Below are 20,392 nucleotides of genomic sequence, written 5' to 3'. Positions count from 1 at the left end.
GTACTCATGTGTGTAATTCATAACTTCTTAGCAGGACAGAGTCATTAATGATCAGGCTCAGGGCTCAGTGTAAGGTCTAGATCTGTGACTGAGGCTGAGACTCAGTCTGCTACCAGGTTGGGTATGAGAGGGGAGGGGGAGAGGGGAGGAGGAAGAGAAAGAGATAGAGAAAGAGAGAGAGGGAGATAACACTCAGAACAAATGTACGTGGGATGTAAGAACTAGAAAGTGCACTGCTTCTTATTTTTAATGTGATCTCAGACACCTGACACTCCATCTCTGTGCTTATTTCTCATTCTCCCTGCTGTGCCCACTTGTGAATGGTTGTACAGATCCAATGGCATAGTGTGTAAGAAGGGGTTTTGAAAATCAGTCTCCCTGCACTCAAGGAAAGGACAATATTGGTGAAGGGGAGCAGGAAGAGGAGCCCCTGAGAGTTGGAGGCATGCTGCCCTCAGGACAGAAGTCTGGAATAGGGCAGGACCAGGGCCAGGGCTGGAGGAGGACTCAAACCAGTCAGTTGCACATCCATGTATTCAGGGCAATGCAGGGAGCTGGCTCCACTCAGAGGTGCTGGGAACCCAGGAACTTGAGCCTGAGACTGGCTCCTCTGGCTCTGCTTCTCTCTGCCTGCCTGTCAGGACCAGCTGCTGCATTGCTGTTGCCTGAGGTTGAAGTGCCCTCTCCTGGCCCCCAGGGTGCATGGCTGCCTCTGAGAGTCTTAGTCCTCCCCAAGAGGACTGGGAGGCTGCTAAGTCCTTTGTCTCAGGGTGGGCTGATATCTGGGGGGAGGGAGGGAATGGAGGAGGGGGTGGGCCACCTGTAGGGGAGGAGGAGGGAGGGGCACATCCCCTGCACCTCTTCCAGGTTTTTCTCCTGGATGGAATCTTTCCATCTTTTCTCTCTCTCTCTCTCTCTCTCTCTCTCTCTCTCTCTCTCTCTCTCTCTCTCTCTCTCTCTCTCTCCCCCATTTTTCCCACTTCATTTTTATGTGTTTATTTGACTTTCATATATATATATATATATATATATATATATATATATATATATGTATGTATATATATGCACAAATGTTTTTATTATAGTATGTCCTTTCTTGCCTTCTGCACCCCTCACCAAAAATTCCATCTCTCGTCCCCTCTTCACCACTTTTCCTTTCTCTCTCTTTCTTCTGCCTTAGCTACCTTCCTTTCTTAAGGCAAATAGTGACAATGTTTTGCGCCTATTTCTGTATTTACACAATCCTGAACAGGCATTGATGGCGAGGATTGGGGGTTAAGGAGATGGTATGTGCAGGGCGAGCAGATGGACTCCATTCCCTGTGCTTCCCTGCTGGCCCACTCTTTCTGTTATCCCCCCCCCCCCCAATATTTCCTCCCCTCACTCCCTCTTCCTCCTTCCCCCTCCTCAGACCTCAGTTTAGATTAGATTCCAATACCATTTACTGAGGTTTTCAGAGGAGTGGGGACTTGCCCTTCACCTGGAAGGAACTGTCTCTCAGAGCTCACTGTCACTTTCCGCTTCCCCAAGTGGGGACAAACGCTTCTTGGCAAAGTGTGTGATCCAGGCCTGTGAACTGAGCTGAGAGACAACCAGAGGGCGTAAGGATGTCAAGGACAGTCTCTCTTCCCTTGTGTCCTTCAGGGAAGGCTTGTGAGAGGAAGGAGTGGTCTCCTGAGACTCCTCATGACATCCTGGTGTATGTGTCCCTGGGTCAGTTATTTTCAGTTGTTTGCTCATTCATTTACCATTTGTGCTAATTATAACAAAAGTACATGAGCGATAAATCAACACAAAGCATCTCCCAGCACTGAGCTCTTAAGGAAACATCTCACCCCAGCCTCATGCTGGGAAGAGTGACCCCTGATGACAGCAAGGGCACAATCCCAAATATGCTCCAAGCTCACAGCAGTCTAGCCGGCTGCTACATGAACACAAGCTGCATCTTCCCAGCATCCTTGGGGGATGTCAGAGCTCCAGGTACAGAGAAGCCAGGGCAGCCAACCAGTCCAGGCTCAGGCAAGGGCCAGGTCTAGGGGTCTTTGAGCTGGTGTGTTTCAATGGTTGGGAGTCCAGGTTCTGCAAATCCTAGTTTCAAATCCTAGCTCTGCCATTTCTACGCCCTGTGTAATTTTGGGCAAGTTGCTTTGCCTCTCGGATCTTAGAGTCAAATAAAGATAATGATATAGACTTCCCAGAGTTATTGTAAAATTAAATGAGTATGTATTAAGTACTTAACACCATCACTTGCCCCTAGTTCTGCACGATCACTTTGTGGAGATCCCAGCAGGTTAGGGATCTGCTGGGTAGGTGGTCAGGAGGCCAGCTGGTTGGGGAACAGACTTCTTGCCAAGATGGAAAACCACCTGCACCACCTAAGAGACACGTGTGTCTGGACAACTGTGACCAGCCTTGGGGTCTGCCCCTCTCACATGCACTAAGGGCAGGTTGGAGAATGCCAGGATCACTTCCCTTCAGCTAAGTACTTGAGTGATGACATGTCTGTGGGTGTCCCTGGGACTCCGGGAGTGCACAGCAGTGAAAGCACAGAAACCAGATGAGTCTTGAAACATTGGGAAGCTCTTGAGAGAAGGAAACTGTTTACTGATTGCCCACCACGTACCAGGCTCTGTGCTAAGGACTCCGGTAGCTTATCTAATTCTCACGGCAGCCTTGTGAAGAAGTCCCTAACTAGTTCTCTCTTGCAAGTGAGAAAATGTTGGACAAGATGGGTCACACCACTTGTAAGGGGCAGAGCCAGGCTCTCAGCCAGAGTCCTGGCTCCCATGGCCCCTGCCTTGCTCCCAGGTGTGCAGCCAGAAGGTTTCCCATCCTCATCCCACCACTCCTTGCCTCTTTGCAGAGGCCTAGACCACCAAGCCCTGGCAGAACAGACCCCTCTCTCCAAACAGGCTGTTCATACTGTGGCTCCTCTGCCTGGTGGTCTTCTGAGTGACTCAGATTCTCACCTGAGGCTGCCTCCCAGGCTGCCTCCCAGGAAGGTCATTGTTGAGGGAAAGTTACTGGCTTCGCTTAAAGTCAATTTTAAATTCCAGAGCAGGACAAGTAGGAATGGTGACTTCACAAGGGCATGACTAATTCAAAGAATTTTTAATCTTCAAAATGTCAGACTTTATGGTCAGTGGCTGTTCCACAGTGAGCAGTGGCACTGTGCATATTAAAACACCGAATGGCAGGGTTGGAGGCTGGGCGTCTTTGTGAGGGCAAACCTCCAAAGGCATGGCTAGTGCTGCAGGCCAGCTCTGAAGTACCATCTGAAACACAACATCATGATAGGTGATAGACCAACTACGATTAGGATGTTCTCTGTAAATGACACACATAGCATGGATCTCTATCATAACCCTGAAAGACAGGCATATGGTCCCCATTCAGAGTAGGAGTTCCGGGAAGACATGATGTTCAGGGTAACTAGGGGACATGCCCAAGATCAAGGTCATTCAGTTAGGAAGTGTTTCTGCCAGTTCTCAGGCTCAGGTCTATCAGTCTCCAAAGCCTGCTCTGTTGCTGCCTTTTTCCTTCATGGCTCTAAAAGCAACATGGATTCATCCATTTTTATCCATCAACCCTCTAAGACAGAGTTGGAACAAGTAATTAAAGTCCTCCATATAAGCTCTCTGTATCCAGAAAGAGGGCCTCAGGAAAAGTCCTTGGGAGCTGGCCTTCAGGAAGTCACAGGCTTCAGACCAGCAGAAACTTACTGTGTGGCACAGGGACTTCCTTTCCCTCCCTGGTCTTGCATTTTCCTGTATATTACAGTGTTAGAGGGATTCATGCAGCAACAAATGTTTACCCAGTACCCACCCTATACCAGGTTTTCTCCCATTTCTCAGTGAAAATACAGAATAAAGAAGAGACTCAGATAAGTGGCAGGCACTGCCCTGGGTATTTTCCTTAATTTATGTATTTATTTATTCATTCATTCATTCATTCATTCATTTTATATATTTTATTGATTTTTTACAGAGAGGAAGAGAGAGGGACAGAGAGTTAGAAACATTGATGAGAGAGAATCATCAATCAGCTGCCTCTTGCACTCCCCCTGCTGGGAATGTGCCCATGCCAAGGTACATGCCCTTGACCAGAATCAAGCCTGGGACCTTTCAGTCTGCAGGTCGACGCTCTATCCACTGAAACAAACCAGTTTCAGCTTTTCCCTAATTTAATTTCTAAACAACCATGTGAAGAGGAAAAGATAGGGATTATTGTTCTCATATGACTGATGAGGAAACTGAAAATTGGAGATATAAAGTAACTTTCCCAAGGGCACACAGCTGGTAGATGTGGTGGTTAGAGTCCAGACTAGCACTGTCCAATTCCACTGCCTGCACTGTGAACCACTAAACTGCAATCAAGGGTGGGACAGGAGGGACCCTGGATACTTACGTGTTGTAAAGAGTAAAGAGCAGTAAATGCAAAGAAAAAAAAAAAAAGAAAAAAAAAAACAGAGTTGAGAAACCGAAGACCATTTTTTGAAGACTGTGCTGCCTTATGAAGGGTAGATGGTTGAAACAGAGACCCATTGCTATCTAATGAGGCAAAATGTCATGATAAATGGTGAGCACTTGCTGGAACCTGTCTCCTTTTAGAAGCCCAGCTGCACTCACTGTCCAGACTGTGTTTATGTTGGCTCCGAGGAGAGGGGTCATTTCTTATCGCTAGCAGGGCCCTCTGCTGGACTGTCATCACTCCTGCCACCCAGTCCTTCCTGAGAGAGCCCTCCCTTGTTACACTGGAACAGGCCCTGAGGAGAGGGCAGTGATTTCCTGGCTTGCTCCCATCTGTAACCACTGCCTTACCTAGTGGGAGGCATCACCTGCTGTAATTAGACTTCATTAAGATGCTGATTAACAACATCTTATCTGGGCCTGGTGTTTGATGGGATTGGACTTGTCACTATAAATGTTAGTGTTCTTCGCAGCTGTTTACACATTGTTAACACCCCTGCAGGACCCAAAGGGTAGGAAATAGCAGAGGCTGTGAAAATGCCCCTGCATAGGGGAGCCAGATGCAAGGAGATGGCAAGAGGAGTCTGAGGACCCTGTGGGCCAGGCTGAGCTCCACGTCCAGATCACAGATGGAGCATCCCCCACTGATGGCTCGTGGCGGGCTCCTTCCTACAGATGGTGGCTTTGGCCAGGAGAATGTTTGCTGGCTGGTGAATTGGTTGGTTGATTGGTTTAACACTGAGTTTGAGGGTCTTTGAGCAAAGCATGACTGTCCAATTGGCCACCACTCCTTCTATTGTTTCACACCTGACAGTGCATATGTGTACAATATGAGCCCCTTTTCTGAAGACATTTGCGTTTGTGACCCTTGTATACCTGATGGGTAAGCAATGAGGTGATATAAAGAACAGGTTAGTAAGCAGGGGAAGTGGGTGAACCAACACATAGACATAGAAAAGCACAGAGCAAGAGCAGAGATCAGTTAGTATTGCAGGGGCCAGACAGGACATGGAGGGACTCAGACATATGGAGTCCCATGTCATCTTGTGTGGTTGGAGTGTGAGTGTGGACTGGGAAGTGGAAGTGATGGGACAAGAGAAGGCTGCAGAGAAGACAACAGGAGCCAGAGACCAAAGGGAGGTCTTAGAATCATATTTAATGGGCTTGGAGTTCATTCAGAGAAAGGGATTTAAGTGAGGAAGGGACATAGTCATGTCTGTATCTAGAAATGGGTTTAAGTGAGGGAGGGACATAGTCATGTCTGCATCTAGATATGTCACTCCGGCAACTGTGATAAGCATGGACTGGGCAGCAGCACGGAGAGACCAGCGGTGGTTGAAATAATCTAAAGGTGCAGCTAGGAGGTCTGATGGATCAGAGGCAGTACAAAAGAAGGAGGGAAGACATGGAAGTTATTTCTGAGATGAACTCAGGAGGAGACACATTGGTGTCGGTTCTGAGGGAGGCAGCAGTAGTCCTGCTTGATCACAGGACTGGCTGCTAGGTCCATTGCATTTATGGGAGAAAGTATGCAGATGGAGGAGTGTTGACCTCTTACCTGGCCTCCTCACGAGAAATCAAGATTCAGTGTGAGAAGGGAGAGGAAAAGCTTGGTTTGGGTTTCCTAGTCTCTCCTCTTTGGGATCTCACCACAGCAGCCAATTTTTACTTTGAACCCCACAGCTAAGCCTGACTTTACAGATCAGAATAGTAGGCTTCCCCAATGATCAGCTCCTCTCCCAAAGCCACTGGTGATCATATCTTTGTTGTCATATCTTTCTGTATTTTAAAAAAATTATTTTTCTCAGTGTCTATATGATTGTTGTTTGTTTATCATTCTCTCTCTCTCTCTCTCTCTCTCTCTCTCTCTCTCTCTCTCTCTTTTGTGTGTATGTATGTCTCTGAGAGCTTCTGTCTTTATGTGTTATTTTTCTTTGTGTGCCTCTCTCTCTGCCTTTCCCTCTTTTTCTAATTCACTCTCCCCACCCCAATTCTGTCTCTTTATCTCCAGTTCTGATTAGACAAATGACTCAGGGATGAGGCCAGTCTCTGCCCGGTGGCGAGGCTAATTGATGACTGCCATAGAATTGCCTAAGTGCGGGACTCTGGTCATTAGCAAGAGATGAGCTGCCTTGGTCTACAACTAGGAAACCTTTGAAATTCTGCATCTAAATCACTATTCTTCTAACTGCTGCTGGTGATGCTAATTAGCCGTGTTAATTGGATGTTTTGATATTTGAAGAGCAAAGCATTCCAACTTCTTTCTCCAGAAGCCAAAATTATTCATGAACTTGGCATCAGCCTTAGCTCTCTTTCCACAGTGGGCACAGCCAAGGGTAAGGGGTAGGGGAAGTGGTTATTCTGAGGAGTGTCTTGCCTGTTCCTGCAGGGAGGGAAGTCTTGGTAGCTGGCTGTGGTGAAATCACATGGTGGACATGATTCCCCTTTTCATAATGTCTACTAGACTATGAGCCCATGAGAGGAGCTAATCATATCCAATTTATCTCTGTATCTTCAAGACTAAGCACAGTGCCAGGAACACAGTAGGTATTCATAATTGTTGAATAAAATTGAGATGGCTAATCTAATACCAAGAAGGGGTAAATGACTTGTTTAACATCACTGAGAAACCTGGTGGCAGAGATGAGTCTGACCCCAGGCCAGAGCTTCTGTAGGCATATTTGTAAATCATATATCTCTGGGCACCAAATTGCAGCTGATTGAGGGTTTTTAGGTTTCAGTGCATCCTGTGTGATATAATGTAGGGGCAGGGCTACTTCCAGATCTCTGCCTCTAATACTATGCCCTTTCCCTCAGAAAGCCCAGGGGCATGTGTGCTCAACCTCAAGAAGCTCATTGGCCTTCTGCAATCTCACAAGAGTCACCAATGTCCCAGCCCAGATGTCTTTTTTTTTTTTTTTTTTTTTTGGCAACCCATTGCTATTATCAGATATTGAAAGATAACCTATCATGGCCTTAGGCCTGGAGTATAGAAAGGTGAGGCATATCAAATGCTGTGCTCAAGGATGACAGATTGAGACACAGATCCAGTCAGATGCCTCTCAATGTCCATGATGGCCAACGTGCGCTGACTAAAGGAGTTGGTTGAATGACTGAGTGGAGGAACTTGGGGAAATAGAGGCGTAAAGATACCCAGGCCCTGGGTAGTGTAGCTCAGCATTTTAGCATCAACCCAGGAACCAAGAGGCCACCTGTTTGATTCCTGATCAAGGTATATGCCCACGGTATATGCTGCAAAGGCAGCTGACCAATGATGTTTCTTTATCATTGATGTTTCTATCTATCTCCCTTTCCCTCTCTAAAAATTTAATAAAAACATTTTTTTAAAAAAAGATACCTATGCAATCTTATATTACAAGGTAGAAAGCTGCAGGTATCACGAAAGAGGAATGGAATTCAGAAAAAGAGGAGCGTGGTCAAGGAACAGGTTTCAAAAATATCCTAAAGGAGGTGGAGATGCCCAGGCTGAGCCTTGAAGGATGACCAGGACTGAGGCCAAGGTGGTGAGAGAGCACAGCACAAACTAAGGGTACAGGCTCTGTCAACAGTTATACAGCAAATGTCCACTCAGCATCCACTGGGTGATAGTGCCAGGGACAGTGAGGGGCTGTTGGGATACTGAGCTGCCTGCCCAGATAGAAAAAAGGCAGAAAGGAGTGTGTGTGTGTGTGTGTGTGTGTGTGTGTGTGTGTGTGTGTATTGGGATAAATGGGAGAGGACAGCTATAGGATAAGGAGAGGGGTCAGGAAGAGACTATTAAGTTGGTTAGGCCTCGTCCAGAATATTCAAGGATCTAAGCTCTTAGATCACGTTAGGACTTTCTTCTCTCCCCGCTATAAAAGCTGTTTGATGTGGAAGGAAGGAGAACGAGCAGTGCTTTCCCATAACGTTCTTATTTAATCTTCTCAACCACTTTGAAGTAGGTCTGTGTATCCTAGTTTTACAAATAAGTAGGCCAAGTTTAAGTAACTTTAGTGGTGGATCTTTGTGACTCAAAAGTCCTTGATTTTTTTTTAATGCTATACCATGCTGACCAGACAGTTTGCACCTTCTACACTTCGTGCCCTGGTTTGTGTGTGTGTGTGTGTGTGTGTGTGTGTGTGTGTGTGTGCGCGCGTGTATGCATACATGTGCCTACTAACATTGGCCTGCATGCAGGTACCAACTGGGGGCCAAATGAGATGCTGATTACTTCCGTCCAATTAATGCTCTGTTCATTTTTGCTGTCTCCTTGTGATTAGAATTAATTGCTGCTGATTACAGTGTGTGGAAGAGAAGGACGGTCATCAGCAGTTTCACTTGGTGGATAGAAACATTATAATGCAAAACAAAACTGGTTCCTGAGGACCTGAATTAAGAAATTCTCTCTGTTGGGGAAAGATTAGGCATTCTGTGACCAAAATCAATATCCTATGACCCTGTCCAGGTAGAGGACAACCTGTCCCTGTTCTGTTCCTCAGAAAAGAGAAAGAAATGAGGCAATATATTTATTTTGAAAGCTGATTGTGTATCGTTACTTTATGCCTTCGCAAATCTCTCCTTCATCTGTAAAATTAGGATGTTTCAATTTCTCTGGTTGCAAGTGACAGAAAAACCAACTCAAACTGACTTAAGCAAAAGAGGGATTAACTAGTTGACATAATTTTAAAGTCCAAATGAATACTGGTGAAAGGCATGCCTGGATCAAGAGAATCAAAATGTGTCATTAGGACTTGGTCTCTAGCTGCCTCCTAAGTTTTGGGTCCTTTTTCTGACAGTCTCTTCCTCCACCCCAACCCCAGGAAAGAAAAAAGGCAGCCAGAAGCCCCTGGTGGATGGATATCCCATTCTCCACACAAGTTCCAAGACTGAGTCTCACTGGGCTCTGGCCATACCCTACAACTCCTTGTGGCAAGGAGAATTCAGTGCTCTGATTGGCCAGGATAAGGTCCAACTCTATCCCCATCCAAACCTTGGGTGGGGTCAGCTCCTTCTGAACCACAGGGACTGGGATTGGGGCTCACTATGGGAAAAGTGGAGTGTTGGGAAAGGGGAATAGATTAAGAATGGGAAACAAAACAGGTGTCTATTGTTGGTCCCTTCCTGCTCAGATATTTTAGGACTTTCTAGGCCAGCAGTTCTCAACCTTTCTAATGCTTTGACCCTTTAATACAGTTCCTCATGTTGTGGTGACCCCCATAAAATTATTTTTGTTGCCACTTCATAACTGGAATTTTGTTACTGTTAATGAATCATAATGTAAATATCTGTGTTATCCGATGGTTTTAGGCGACCCTGCTAGCGGTTCTCACCACCCTCTCAGTCAAGCTCTCAGCCACCTCTCCTGTTTCACCTTCTTCCCCTCCACCAGATACTGGGTATCTGCTAGACACTGGTGCTCCCCCCCACCCTGGAATGTTTGGAAATGTCTATAGGCACTTTTGATTGTCACACTAGGTGGGTGGTTCTGCTGGCATCTAGTTGGAAGATGCCAGGATGCTATTAAACATCATCCAATGTCAGCAGTGTTTGGACTATCAGCATCTTGAGGGCATAGCTGGCCTGGGGTGTTTTTCCCCCCACTCTATATACCCAATGTACATATTCTATATAACTATTACATGGCCTAACATATATAAAGTGCTTGCTAAGTGCCTATTGAATAAATAAGTGAATAACAAATAATGAATGAATGACAATAACCTGCCTAATGTGGTCTGGAGTCTAAAACTCCCCCAAGGTCAACCCATCCAGACACAGGCATGTTATACCTGAGGCCAGGTCTCTATCTGTTCTAGCCCAGTGAGTCCCCAACCTGATTTTCCTTTCAAATACCCCATGAGTGATAGGCACCACCTTCATGCCTGTTAAAGCTGCCCATCTTTGGCATGGTTGGAAAAGCTCTGCTCTGCTCCAGGGAAACTTCTGGGGAAGAGTAGAGCAAGAGTGAGAGTGAGAGCAGGAGACGGGGGGAGGGAGAGAATTAGAACTAGAGATCACTTAGGTCAACCACAGTCAATTTTACAGGAGCAGAAACTGAGTCACACAGCCTGGAAGGGACCTGCAAGGCCTTATCCCTGAGCATCCAGAAAACAGAATTTTAAAAACAATTTCTTCATCTTCCCTCCATTTCTCCCTCTGCTCCTCTCTTTCTCCCTTCTTCCCTTATCTTTCCCCCACTCCCACCTGCCTGATTGATTTGTTTGTTCTCTCTGTGCCCTCTGTTCATAATCCTAACATGTGCTAAATGGTGCTGGAAATAAGTTTGAATAACTGGCACACGCTTGTCCTTGAAAAGGTCATGTTTTGTTGGAAATGACAGGTTCATAAATAACAATGATAATAAAAAGAGCTGCTGCTCGCCAGCACTGTGCTTTGGATACATAATTTCTGATCAACACAATTTCTGTGAGGTAGGCATCATTATCCATTTCAGAGATGAAAACACTGAGGCTCAGAGAAGATAAGTAGCTTGTCCAGAGTCACACAGCTAATCATGCAGGCCTTGTTCATGCTCACCACCATGAGTATGTACACACTCATTTCTGGGCTTCTTTCTGAAAGCCCCTACCCCTTTTGAGCTACACGTCACATGTCAAAGAGGAGGTCTCCCTCCGGTCAGTCTGTCTCTCCCTTCCTCTGTCTGTCCTCTCTGCCTCTCCCTGTTGCTGTCTCTATTTTAGCTTGCTGCAGCTCATATACTGTCTGTCCTCTCTCCCTAAGTTTCCCTGCTTTTTTTTTCTTTTCCCTTTCTGTCTCATCCTCTGCCTTTCTCTCTTTCTCTCCTCTCTTTCCCCCCCTCCCCCTGCCTACATTTGTATCTTCCTCTCTCACTGCAGTTTGATTCTCTGTTATTCACTTCCTATGTTTATCTCTGTCCCTCACTCCATTTCTCTCCAGTTTTCAAGTCTAAGTTTCTCTCAGCCATTCTGATTATTTTTCTCTCCTTATCTTTCTGCTGCACCCTGATCACTCTCTCTTTGTGTCTTCCTGGCTGTTTGCATCTCTTTCTCTTTTGGTCTCTGCCTCTGCCTATCTCATTTGGTCTCTCTCTCTCTCTCTCTCTCTCTCTCTCTCTCTCTCTCTCTCTCTCTCTCTCTCTCTCTCTCTCCTCACCTCGAGGGCATCTCAGGACTTGCCTGCAACTGGAAAGGACTCCACAACTCCATCTGCAGCCTCCACACCTCCACACCACACTCGAGGGAAAGATTCATCTGTTTAATCATGCACCTGTCCAACACCGTGGGAGGATGAGTAAGGGAGGCAGAGACAAAAGATATTTCACTGTCGCATTGTTCTTCAGGCGAGAGGCTCCTACACAGGTGCCTCTTAATATTCCAGCAGTGCCATCAGCCTTACCAAAGAGAAATCACTTCTTCTCGGCCTACCCCTCTGCAGAGCTAATCAATCTCCGTTAATAATGATCGTCTGTTGCTGGCACAGGGAGGAATGTGAACAGAGAAAGAATTCTAGGTGGGGGTCTCCAAACAGGGAGCAGGTAGGAGTTAACATTTTTTTTTTTATATGGAGGCAGGATAATGGCAAGGAAAGACCTACATGAAGACAGAGACTGTCCATTTTTTCTCTTCATGTATCCCAGCTCTTAGAACCTTGTGTGGTGTATAGAAGACACATACTAAATATATGAATGAATTAATAAATTGGGCAAATGAACGAATGAATGAATTGGTTTCAATTTTCCTTGTGCCAATACTTGCTGTGTTTCAGTGCACAAGTCAGTTTTGATTTCTCACCTGCAAAACGGGGATAATAACCATGTCCGCCCTCAGCACCCAATGTGGGAGAGAGGAGAGTCCCAGCAGAGCCCCCCTGCTTCCCTGATTCAAGGGCCCTGATCCCGCCTGACATCCTTGCCTGCCATCTGCAAAAAGCAGATCAGGAGCTACATGGGAATCTGAGGAGGCTGACATATCCCGCTCACAGGCCATCCTGAGATTTTTCTTGGCCATGAAGAGTTGGGAGTTTCCACCCCAATTTTTTTCTGGCTTAATTCTGCAGTATATTGAAAGGGTTCCAGCCAAGAGAGTTATTGTCTTCTCTTTGCCTGGATCTTAAATCTTTGTTGAAAGACAGCTTGTTTAAATTGGAAGTATTCCATCACTCTCTCCCTATCTCCCACTCACATCCCATTTCTTGACTCAGATCGGGCCATTGCAGTAAATAACCTGGAGTGAGGCCCTCAGGGGTTGAGGAATACGTAATGTGGATGGTGAGAGAAAGAAGTCTGACTCAAGCAACTCCCACCTTCAAAACACTGTCCTTTAAACTGGGCTTATTGAAAATGACCAGTGCCCCACAAAGGGATGGAGCAGCCCGGCTCCTTTTCTTTTCTTTCTTTCTTTTTTTTTTTTTTTTAAGAGTTGACTTAAAAAAAAATATATATATATAGATATATATATTATTGATGTTTTTATAGAGAGGAGGAGAGAGCAATAGAGAGCTAGAAACGTCGATGAGAGAGAAACATCAACCAGCTGCCTCTTGCACACCCCCCACCCGGGATGTGCCCACAACCAATGTACATGTCCCTGATTGGAATAGAACCTGGGACCTCTCAGTCCGCAGACCGACGCTCTACCACTGGGCCAAACCAGTTTCAGCCCAGCTCCTTCTCTTGTGGAGCTCAAGAGGACTTGTTTACACGGTGCCTTCCATGGTGGCTTCAGGTCTGTCTGTCACTGTGGGCTGGGGCGGAAAGGTCAGGCTTACCTCTTCCCCATTCATTTTTTTATTCCGTCAACACCCATATGTTAGTCTCACACTTCATCACAACAGCCTTGTGAGGCAGGCATCACTGTTTCCCTTTACAGATGAGTAAACTGAGGCTCAGGAGATTGGCTCGCTTATGTGAGGTCCCACAGTGCTCTAGTTCCCCTAGACTTAGTGTTTAAAACAAAAGCTATTCTCTTGTGTTGTCTGTGGCTCAGAAATTTTGGAAGGACTCAGCTGAGTGGTTCCAGCTTGGAGCCTTTGGTAGAAATGCCGTTAGACAATGTCTGGAGCTCAAAGAGCAGAGTGCTGCTGGAACTATGGACATATTTCTATCATAGTCTCTCACATAGCCTCAGGGCCTCTTCCTGCAGGCCCACCTTGGGATTGGGCTTCCTCACAGCATGGCAGCCTCAGGATTGCTTGCATAGTGGTTCAGGACCTCAGAGGAAGTATCCCAGTAAGCAAGGGGTAGGCTACATCACCTTTGATGACCTTGCCTCAGAAGTTCCACAGCGTCTGCCATTTGTTTTTATTACAAATGAGTCACAAGCCCACCTGCATTCAAAGGCAGGAGACATAGACCATATCTCTCAGTGGAAGGAGTGTCAAGGTTATAGCATATTGATAGAATAGCATCTGAGATGGAGCTACTATTGCAGACGTCTTTGGGAAATACAATCTGTCGTGCATAGCATGTGGCAGAGCCAGGATTTGGATTAGATACATCTGATTCCAAAACTTCTGCTGCAACTCTTCTACCCAGTCCTCAGTCCTTGCGGACCTCTCCTCCTTGCTGAGCCCCTGTAGCTCCTACTGTTAGCACACATAAGCATGACTTGCTCTCCTTAAGCTGCCAGCTGCCTCTGTGGGCCCTGGCCACCGTGAGGCTGCCTTCAGGGTCTGCTGGTTAGAGAGGCCATGCCAGCTTGTGAACTTTTTAAAGAAGGGGACAGAGAAAGCCGGTCAGATCCAAAAGAGGAAAGCAGGTGGCAGCCCCAGAGCACAGCGGGCGGGCGGCAAAGCGCCTGTCATAAACAGCTCATCCTGTGTTTTTCCTTCTCCCACCAGGCACTGGCCTGGGATGACTCAGCCCTTGACAGGAAAGGTGCTTTCAAGTTGGGAAAGAGCCCAGGGTTGTGGAAAGCTCGCAGTTCTGCAGGCAGACACTCCTGATTTTAGTCCTGACTCCAGCATCGCTGGTTATATGGCCTTGGACACGTCCTTCCCCTCCCAGAAAATACCTTCCTCACTGGGTTGCTTTGATGATCAAAATGCATATGTAAACCAAGTACCCAGTGCAGTGCCAGGCACATGCCAGGTGCTCCAGAAATGCCAGTGTTCATGTTCTGGGTCCTACCCAATCCCAACTCAAGGACTTTTTGAAGAAGGTGGAGCAAATTCACCTTCTGCAAAAGCTAATTTAGCTCCAAGACCCTGGATGGCACGGTGGCCGAGAATTCTCCTTGAAATAACAACTACACTGAGTTGTCTGAAGGCTGAGAAGGAATCGGCCCTGTAATCCCTGTGGAGGGAGAGTGGTATAGGAAGACAGAATGGTGTAGGCAGAGACCCGGAAGGGGGAAAGTTCAGTATTCCTGCAGTGTGAAGGGCAAGGAAGGGGGTAGATGTGGGGAGGTAGCAAGCACAAGCCAAGAAAATAATCAGGGACCCAATTATGAAGGATCTTGTAAATAAAGTCCTCAAATTTGAAATTTAAAGGCAATTGGGAGCCATTGAACAGTTTTATTCCGTTGGGTGACATGGTCAAGTCTGTGTTTTAGAATAGCTCCCTGACTACATTGTAGAAAATGGGTGGAGACAGGCAGTCAGGACAGGGTACAATAAGTCAGGGGAAAGGCCATACTGGCCTTGCCTAGGAGGATAGCTGGAGACTGGAGACAAGGGAAAAACTCAGGAGATAGGAGGTCTCATGGAGAATTGGTGGCAGTTTGGATGTTCTGAGCTGAGGGGCATGAGCTAAGTAATAAGTGCTTGGAGTGAAGTCAGTTCAGAAGCCATGGAAATATGGGGCAAGGGGAGAGAAGTGTCATGGAAGGTTTTGCTAAAGAGATATCACCCAATTGAAGATTTGATAGGTATAAATTAGTGAAGGGAAGAGAGAGGAACTTCAGGAAGAGGAAATAGCTCATGTGAAGGCCCAGTACTATGAGATAAAATGCACTGAGCATATATTCTGTGTAGTTGAATAGATGATTACTGTACTAATTTATACTAAAGTGTTAATGGACACTGTGGTCCCTAGGGAGTTTGTATTTTAATATAACTCTAAAGATTTATTATTGGTAGTTTTCAAGGTGGCATGGGGACACTATGTAGGATGAGAGGGTTTTGCCATTATCTCTGTGATTACCAAAGAAGGAGACAGATCTCTGAGGGTCAGGCAGGCCCTGCTCTACATACAACAAAGAGTATCTTGCTCTTGGGTCTTATTATCAGCCTCTTGATATACCTGACGCCACACTATAGAAGCCTAGTTATTCCCAAAGGGACTCACTATATTCTGAAAGCTATGAACACAGTCTTTGGGATAAGACTATTTAGACCCATAACATGGGTCCTCCCCTTCCCAGTTCGGTGGTCCTGGGCAAATTATAACCTCTGTGCATTTGCTTCCTCATCTGTTAAATGAGGAAAATATTAGTATCTACCACTTAAGGTTTTATACAGATTCCAAAGATTGTTTCTACAAAAAGTGTTGAGTAGTGAGTGATACAACTGTTTTTAATATTGTAACCCATTATACTAGAAGATTGTGCAGGTCAGTGGCTGTGTCAGTCTTACTCTGTGTCAGTCTCTTTTCCAAGTTACTCCTTAATGCACCCACTTGCAGATATGAAGCTGGGGCGGAACGTGGCCAGGACGTTTTTGGATTATTATCGGCTGGACCCCATGGCTGAGAAAATGGCGATTCCCATGCCAAGGCTGCGGTAAGTGGCCGAGCAGAGCAGTGTGGTCTGGAGTCCTGCTTTGTGGGCTTCACGTTCAGAGGCAACTTCCCTTAGCCTCTCTCCACCCTCGATTTCCCATCGGTGGCACAGGAAAGAAATCCCAGCCCTGCCACAGAGTGTGTATGGGAAAGAAGAGCTTAACAGAGTATTTCCTGAGTATAAAGTATTATATGGGGCCGGACAATGAGGGGTGGTCACATTTCATGGGAGTCTGTAGGGATGGGCTTACGGGGAGCCGAGTGCAGTCATATTCTAACTTAGTCTGGTGGTACCATTTGCTTCTTCATCTGATTGCTCATCCTCAGCGACTCCTATGTCATCCAGGCTCCTAAAGTGCCTTATCCTTCCATTTCCTCATCCATAAAGTCAGACAGGAGCACTCAGTTGGAAGATTATCATACACATGTCCCTTCGGTGCATGGTAGTCCCCTTCCCTCAAGACACAAAGGTTCAGGGCTGGAGGGGACAATCCCCTGAGAAGGTTCGGCTCAGGCACTCCACTGGGGCAACTTCTTAAGCCAGTGAGGAGAGACGTCAGGAGATGAGTATTCTTCCTGAGGGCTAGATACGAGCGCAAAACACTGGGCATCACCACACTTGCTGGAAGTGAGCCCAGTGAGCATTTGGGCATCTGGATTGTGCAGCCTCTGCCCTACCTCTTGGATTCATTTCCTACTTCCTTTATGGTCCAGCCTCCTTGAAGGACATGAAGATGTATAACTTACTGCTCCTACCAGACCAGTCTTCCCACAGTCCTTGCCTAAGATCTTGACTATGTGCTTGCTGCCTCGGGGCCTTTCCACCTCCCTCCCTGATACACTTCCCTCCTTATCTAATTATTAACAACAACAACAAAAATCCTATAGTGATCATTGTTCTTTATTGAGTGAAGTAATTGCTGTCCCTGATCCTATTTATTAATTCATTGTAGATGTTATATACTCCATATTGCAAATGAGGGAAAGAGAGCTCAGAAAGGTGAAATGAATTGCTTGAGGTCAGAGAATTTTTGTCAGAGCCAGAATCTGATCCTAGACTTGTATGATTCCAAAGCTAGACTGAGGCTCAGCTAAGTTCCACCTGGAAAGTGAGGGTTCAAATTCTCTGAGGCTTATTCTAACTGTGGGGCCTCTCAAAACCTTTCTCTATTTATCTATAAAGTTGGGGTAATAACAATGACCTCTAAAGATGGTTTTAAAGATTATATACAAGCGTGTTTGTGTCTGGCAGCCAATAGATGGTCAATAAATGCTTCCATCTCCTCTGATTTCTACTGTGTTTCCCTGAAAATAAGACATCCTCTGAAAATAAGACCTAACACATGGAAAGATAAGACATCTCCTGAAAATAAGACCTAGCGCAACTTTGGGAGAAAAAATTAATATAAGACACTGTCTTATTTTTGGGGAAACAGGGTAGTTTGCAGTCCCAGATTTCCAAAAGACTCTTCATGGTCTAGATAAGACCCTGGCCTTCTCTGGTTGAGCTGGATGATTTCTCAAGGCCACGGTTAAACAGTGTTGTGAGTCATTAGCCCTGAGCCCCAGCTGCATGACAATGTACTCTGACTCATAGTCAGTCTCAGATTATTCACCAGTCATGGGGCTCTTTGTGCACACACACCTCCCCCCGCACATCCTGGGAGAAGATTACATTTATTTCTTCTCTGTGCTCCCACATTGTCTAGACTGTACTGAGTGTGCATTTTCCTATATTCATTCATTTAGGCAGGCAGTCATCCACTTAGGAAAACAGCACTTTATGCAAGGGCTCTGGGGAAAGGATGAAGCTAAATGTATAAATGATGAAGGCATGACCCTATCTTGGAGGGGCTCACCTCTAGAGAAAAGTACTCAGTTCTTTCTTAAAGGTCATTCTTGATTGGTTAAAGTTCTTAAAATTTTAAAGGTTTATAAAACTCAAAAGAACTCTTAGAATCTTATTTGCAAGTTAATTTGAGGATTCTTTCTCTCAGGTTTTCTCTCAGCCTGAATGAAATTATTTTGATCCTTAACCACTTTTTTCTTGCATGTTGCATTGTATCAGACCCATGGAATGGGGCTGACTGTCAGGAACTTTAGCAATTATCCAGGACCCCTCCTCAGGATATGAATGAGGAAGACGGGCTAGTCAGATGCAAGACTAGAGTCTCCTCAGCATCAGTTTGTGAAGAATTATTTGACTTGGGGAGGGGGTTGAAACCTGGTATAAATGACTCAGGGAAGTTCTCAGCACCCTGATTTCACTGTTCATGGAAGCCCCCTGCCCTGAGCTTTGGAGCCCTCTTTAGAAAACAGTGGGAGAATTCATTCTTCAGAGTTCAAAACCTTGAGGACTTAAAGCAAATGCACCCACCCTTAAATGAAGAAAAACAAAAATAACTCCCTCTCCATCCCCGCACTGCTGACTCATCAAACCATGAATATCCCTTAGCTCTCAACTGGTCAGAAACTCTTTAAAAATGAATTCCCAGGAGGACAGAAGGCTCTGACTTGGGATTTGAATAGTTCCAGTTTCTTGCATTATTTTCCACTCAAGCATCAAATAGCATAAGCAAAAGAGCAGTTCTGGTTCTAAAGGAAAATTACATGTTTTGACTCAAAATCAATCGTTGTTCTCTCTCATCTCTCTGGATAATTAATATAATATGTCAGCTTTGAACCTTGTGCTGACAGAGCATGTCAACACCCCTGGGTCCTAGGCCATCACTAAGAAAGGGTGCCTGAGGATGGCCAACAAGGTAGGCCTAAGAGATCAAGCCTAGAGATGTGGTGTTGATGACCAAAACAGACCCCACACTTGACGGGACCACAGTGACAGTCACAGGGCTAAAGATCAAAATGCACCATCAAGATGCATGAAAGAAAATTAAATAGAAAACATGACCAAGCCAGGTGAGCCTCAGCAAGGAGACAGCTCTGCCCTCAACCCCTATATGCCAGAGCCTATGAGGCAGGAAGGAGGTGGGCTCTTCTTATTATTTTATTTTATTTATTTTATTTATTTATCTATTTATTTATTTATTTATTTATTTATTTATTTTATTGATATTTTACAGAGAGGAAGAGAGAGGGATAGAAAGTTAGAAACATCGATGAGAAAGAATCATCTATCAGCTGCCTCTTGCACACCCCCTACTGGAGATGTGCCTGCAACCAAGGTACATGCCCTTGACCGGAATCGAACCCGGGACCTTTCAGTCTGCAGGCTGAAGCTCTATCCATTGAGCCAAATCAGTTTCGGCATCTTCTCATTATTTTAGAAATGAAGACGAGGAAACTCAGAGAAGGGAAAGGCCTTCTTCAAGGTCACATTGCCTATGAGCAGCATTCTAAGCATGTGCTCCAGGCTTTCAATGGAAACGAAGGTCAAGCTGTGTCTCACCAGGCTAGACAGTCTTGCCATGTTGGCAAGAGCCTTCTGTGAGCAACAGCCAGGCATTCTGGTTGGGACATGGGGTGTTAAAACACGGTGTCCCTTTCGTATGCTACCTCCTCTTGCATTTACCTTACTTCTGAGTCATCAGCAATGAAGGAAAATGGCTCTTCCAAGGTCATAGCATAGAGGACTACAGGAAGACACTTCTTCCGTCCTAATTCAGATACAACAAGAGATTGCCCTCCTCATGCCACTTACCACTTTCTGCCATGCACTATAGTTCTTTATTATTCTGTGTATTTTGTTCAGTTTTCTCCTTTACTAAACTTATGCAGCCCCAAAACAGCATCAATGGCTGACTCATTTTTGGACCATACCTAGCACCAGGCACCCTGCTTTTGTAAGTTACAATTGGCAAGGAATGACAGTAGGTATGTTTACTCATGTTGTTTAATTTAAAGTCACAATGCCCCTCCTGGATTGGAATATTTTATCCCCATTTTACAAATGTAGCTCAGAGAAGTTAAATAACTTTACAAGGTCACATCTCTCATATATAGCAGTCCTAGGAATTCAGTTGAGTTCTGGCTCTGAAGCTCACTCTTTTCACTGGGAATCAATCTTAGTCTGAAGCATGAATGAATGGCACACCAACTTATCAGTCACAACATAAGGCCCTGCATGAGGGAAAATGAAGAAATGTAACAACTTGGTGCCTGCCCACAGGGAGCTCATAGCCTATAGTGTGTGAGCAAACCAGACAGTGGATTATTAACCGAAAAGTGATATTAAGGGTATTGCATTGAGTGCTGCCTGCTGGCTACTGGCTGCTATGACACAGGG

General features: G+C 45.6%; 1 protein-coding gene across 2 annotated transcripts in view; it reads left to right on the top strand.

The window, feature by feature from the left end:
• Positions 1-20,392, top strand: part of AGBL4 (AGBL carboxypeptidase 4) — a 915,072-nt gene that overhangs the window by 887,807 nt on the left and 6,873 nt on the right. For both annotated transcript variants that reach the window (XM_045584580.1, XM_036445875.2), the window contains exon 12: positions 16,054-16,150. In XM_045584580.1, the coding sequence (XP_045440536.1) occupies positions 16,054-16,150 (97 nt within the window). The remainder of the gene's footprint in view (positions 1-16,053; positions 16,151-20,392) is intronic.

Source organism: Pipistrellus kuhlii, unplaced genomic scaffold (genome assembly GCF_014108245.1).
Source record: "Pipistrellus kuhlii isolate mPipKuh1 unplaced genomic scaffold, mPipKuh1.p scaffold_m20_p_2, whole genome shotgun sequence".
Classification (NCBI taxonomy): domain Eukaryota; kingdom Metazoa; phylum Chordata; class Mammalia; order Chiroptera; family Vespertilionidae; genus Pipistrellus; species Pipistrellus kuhlii.
Note: the sequence above shows the minus strand (reverse complement) of the source record. Positions and strands in the feature narration are given on the sequence as shown.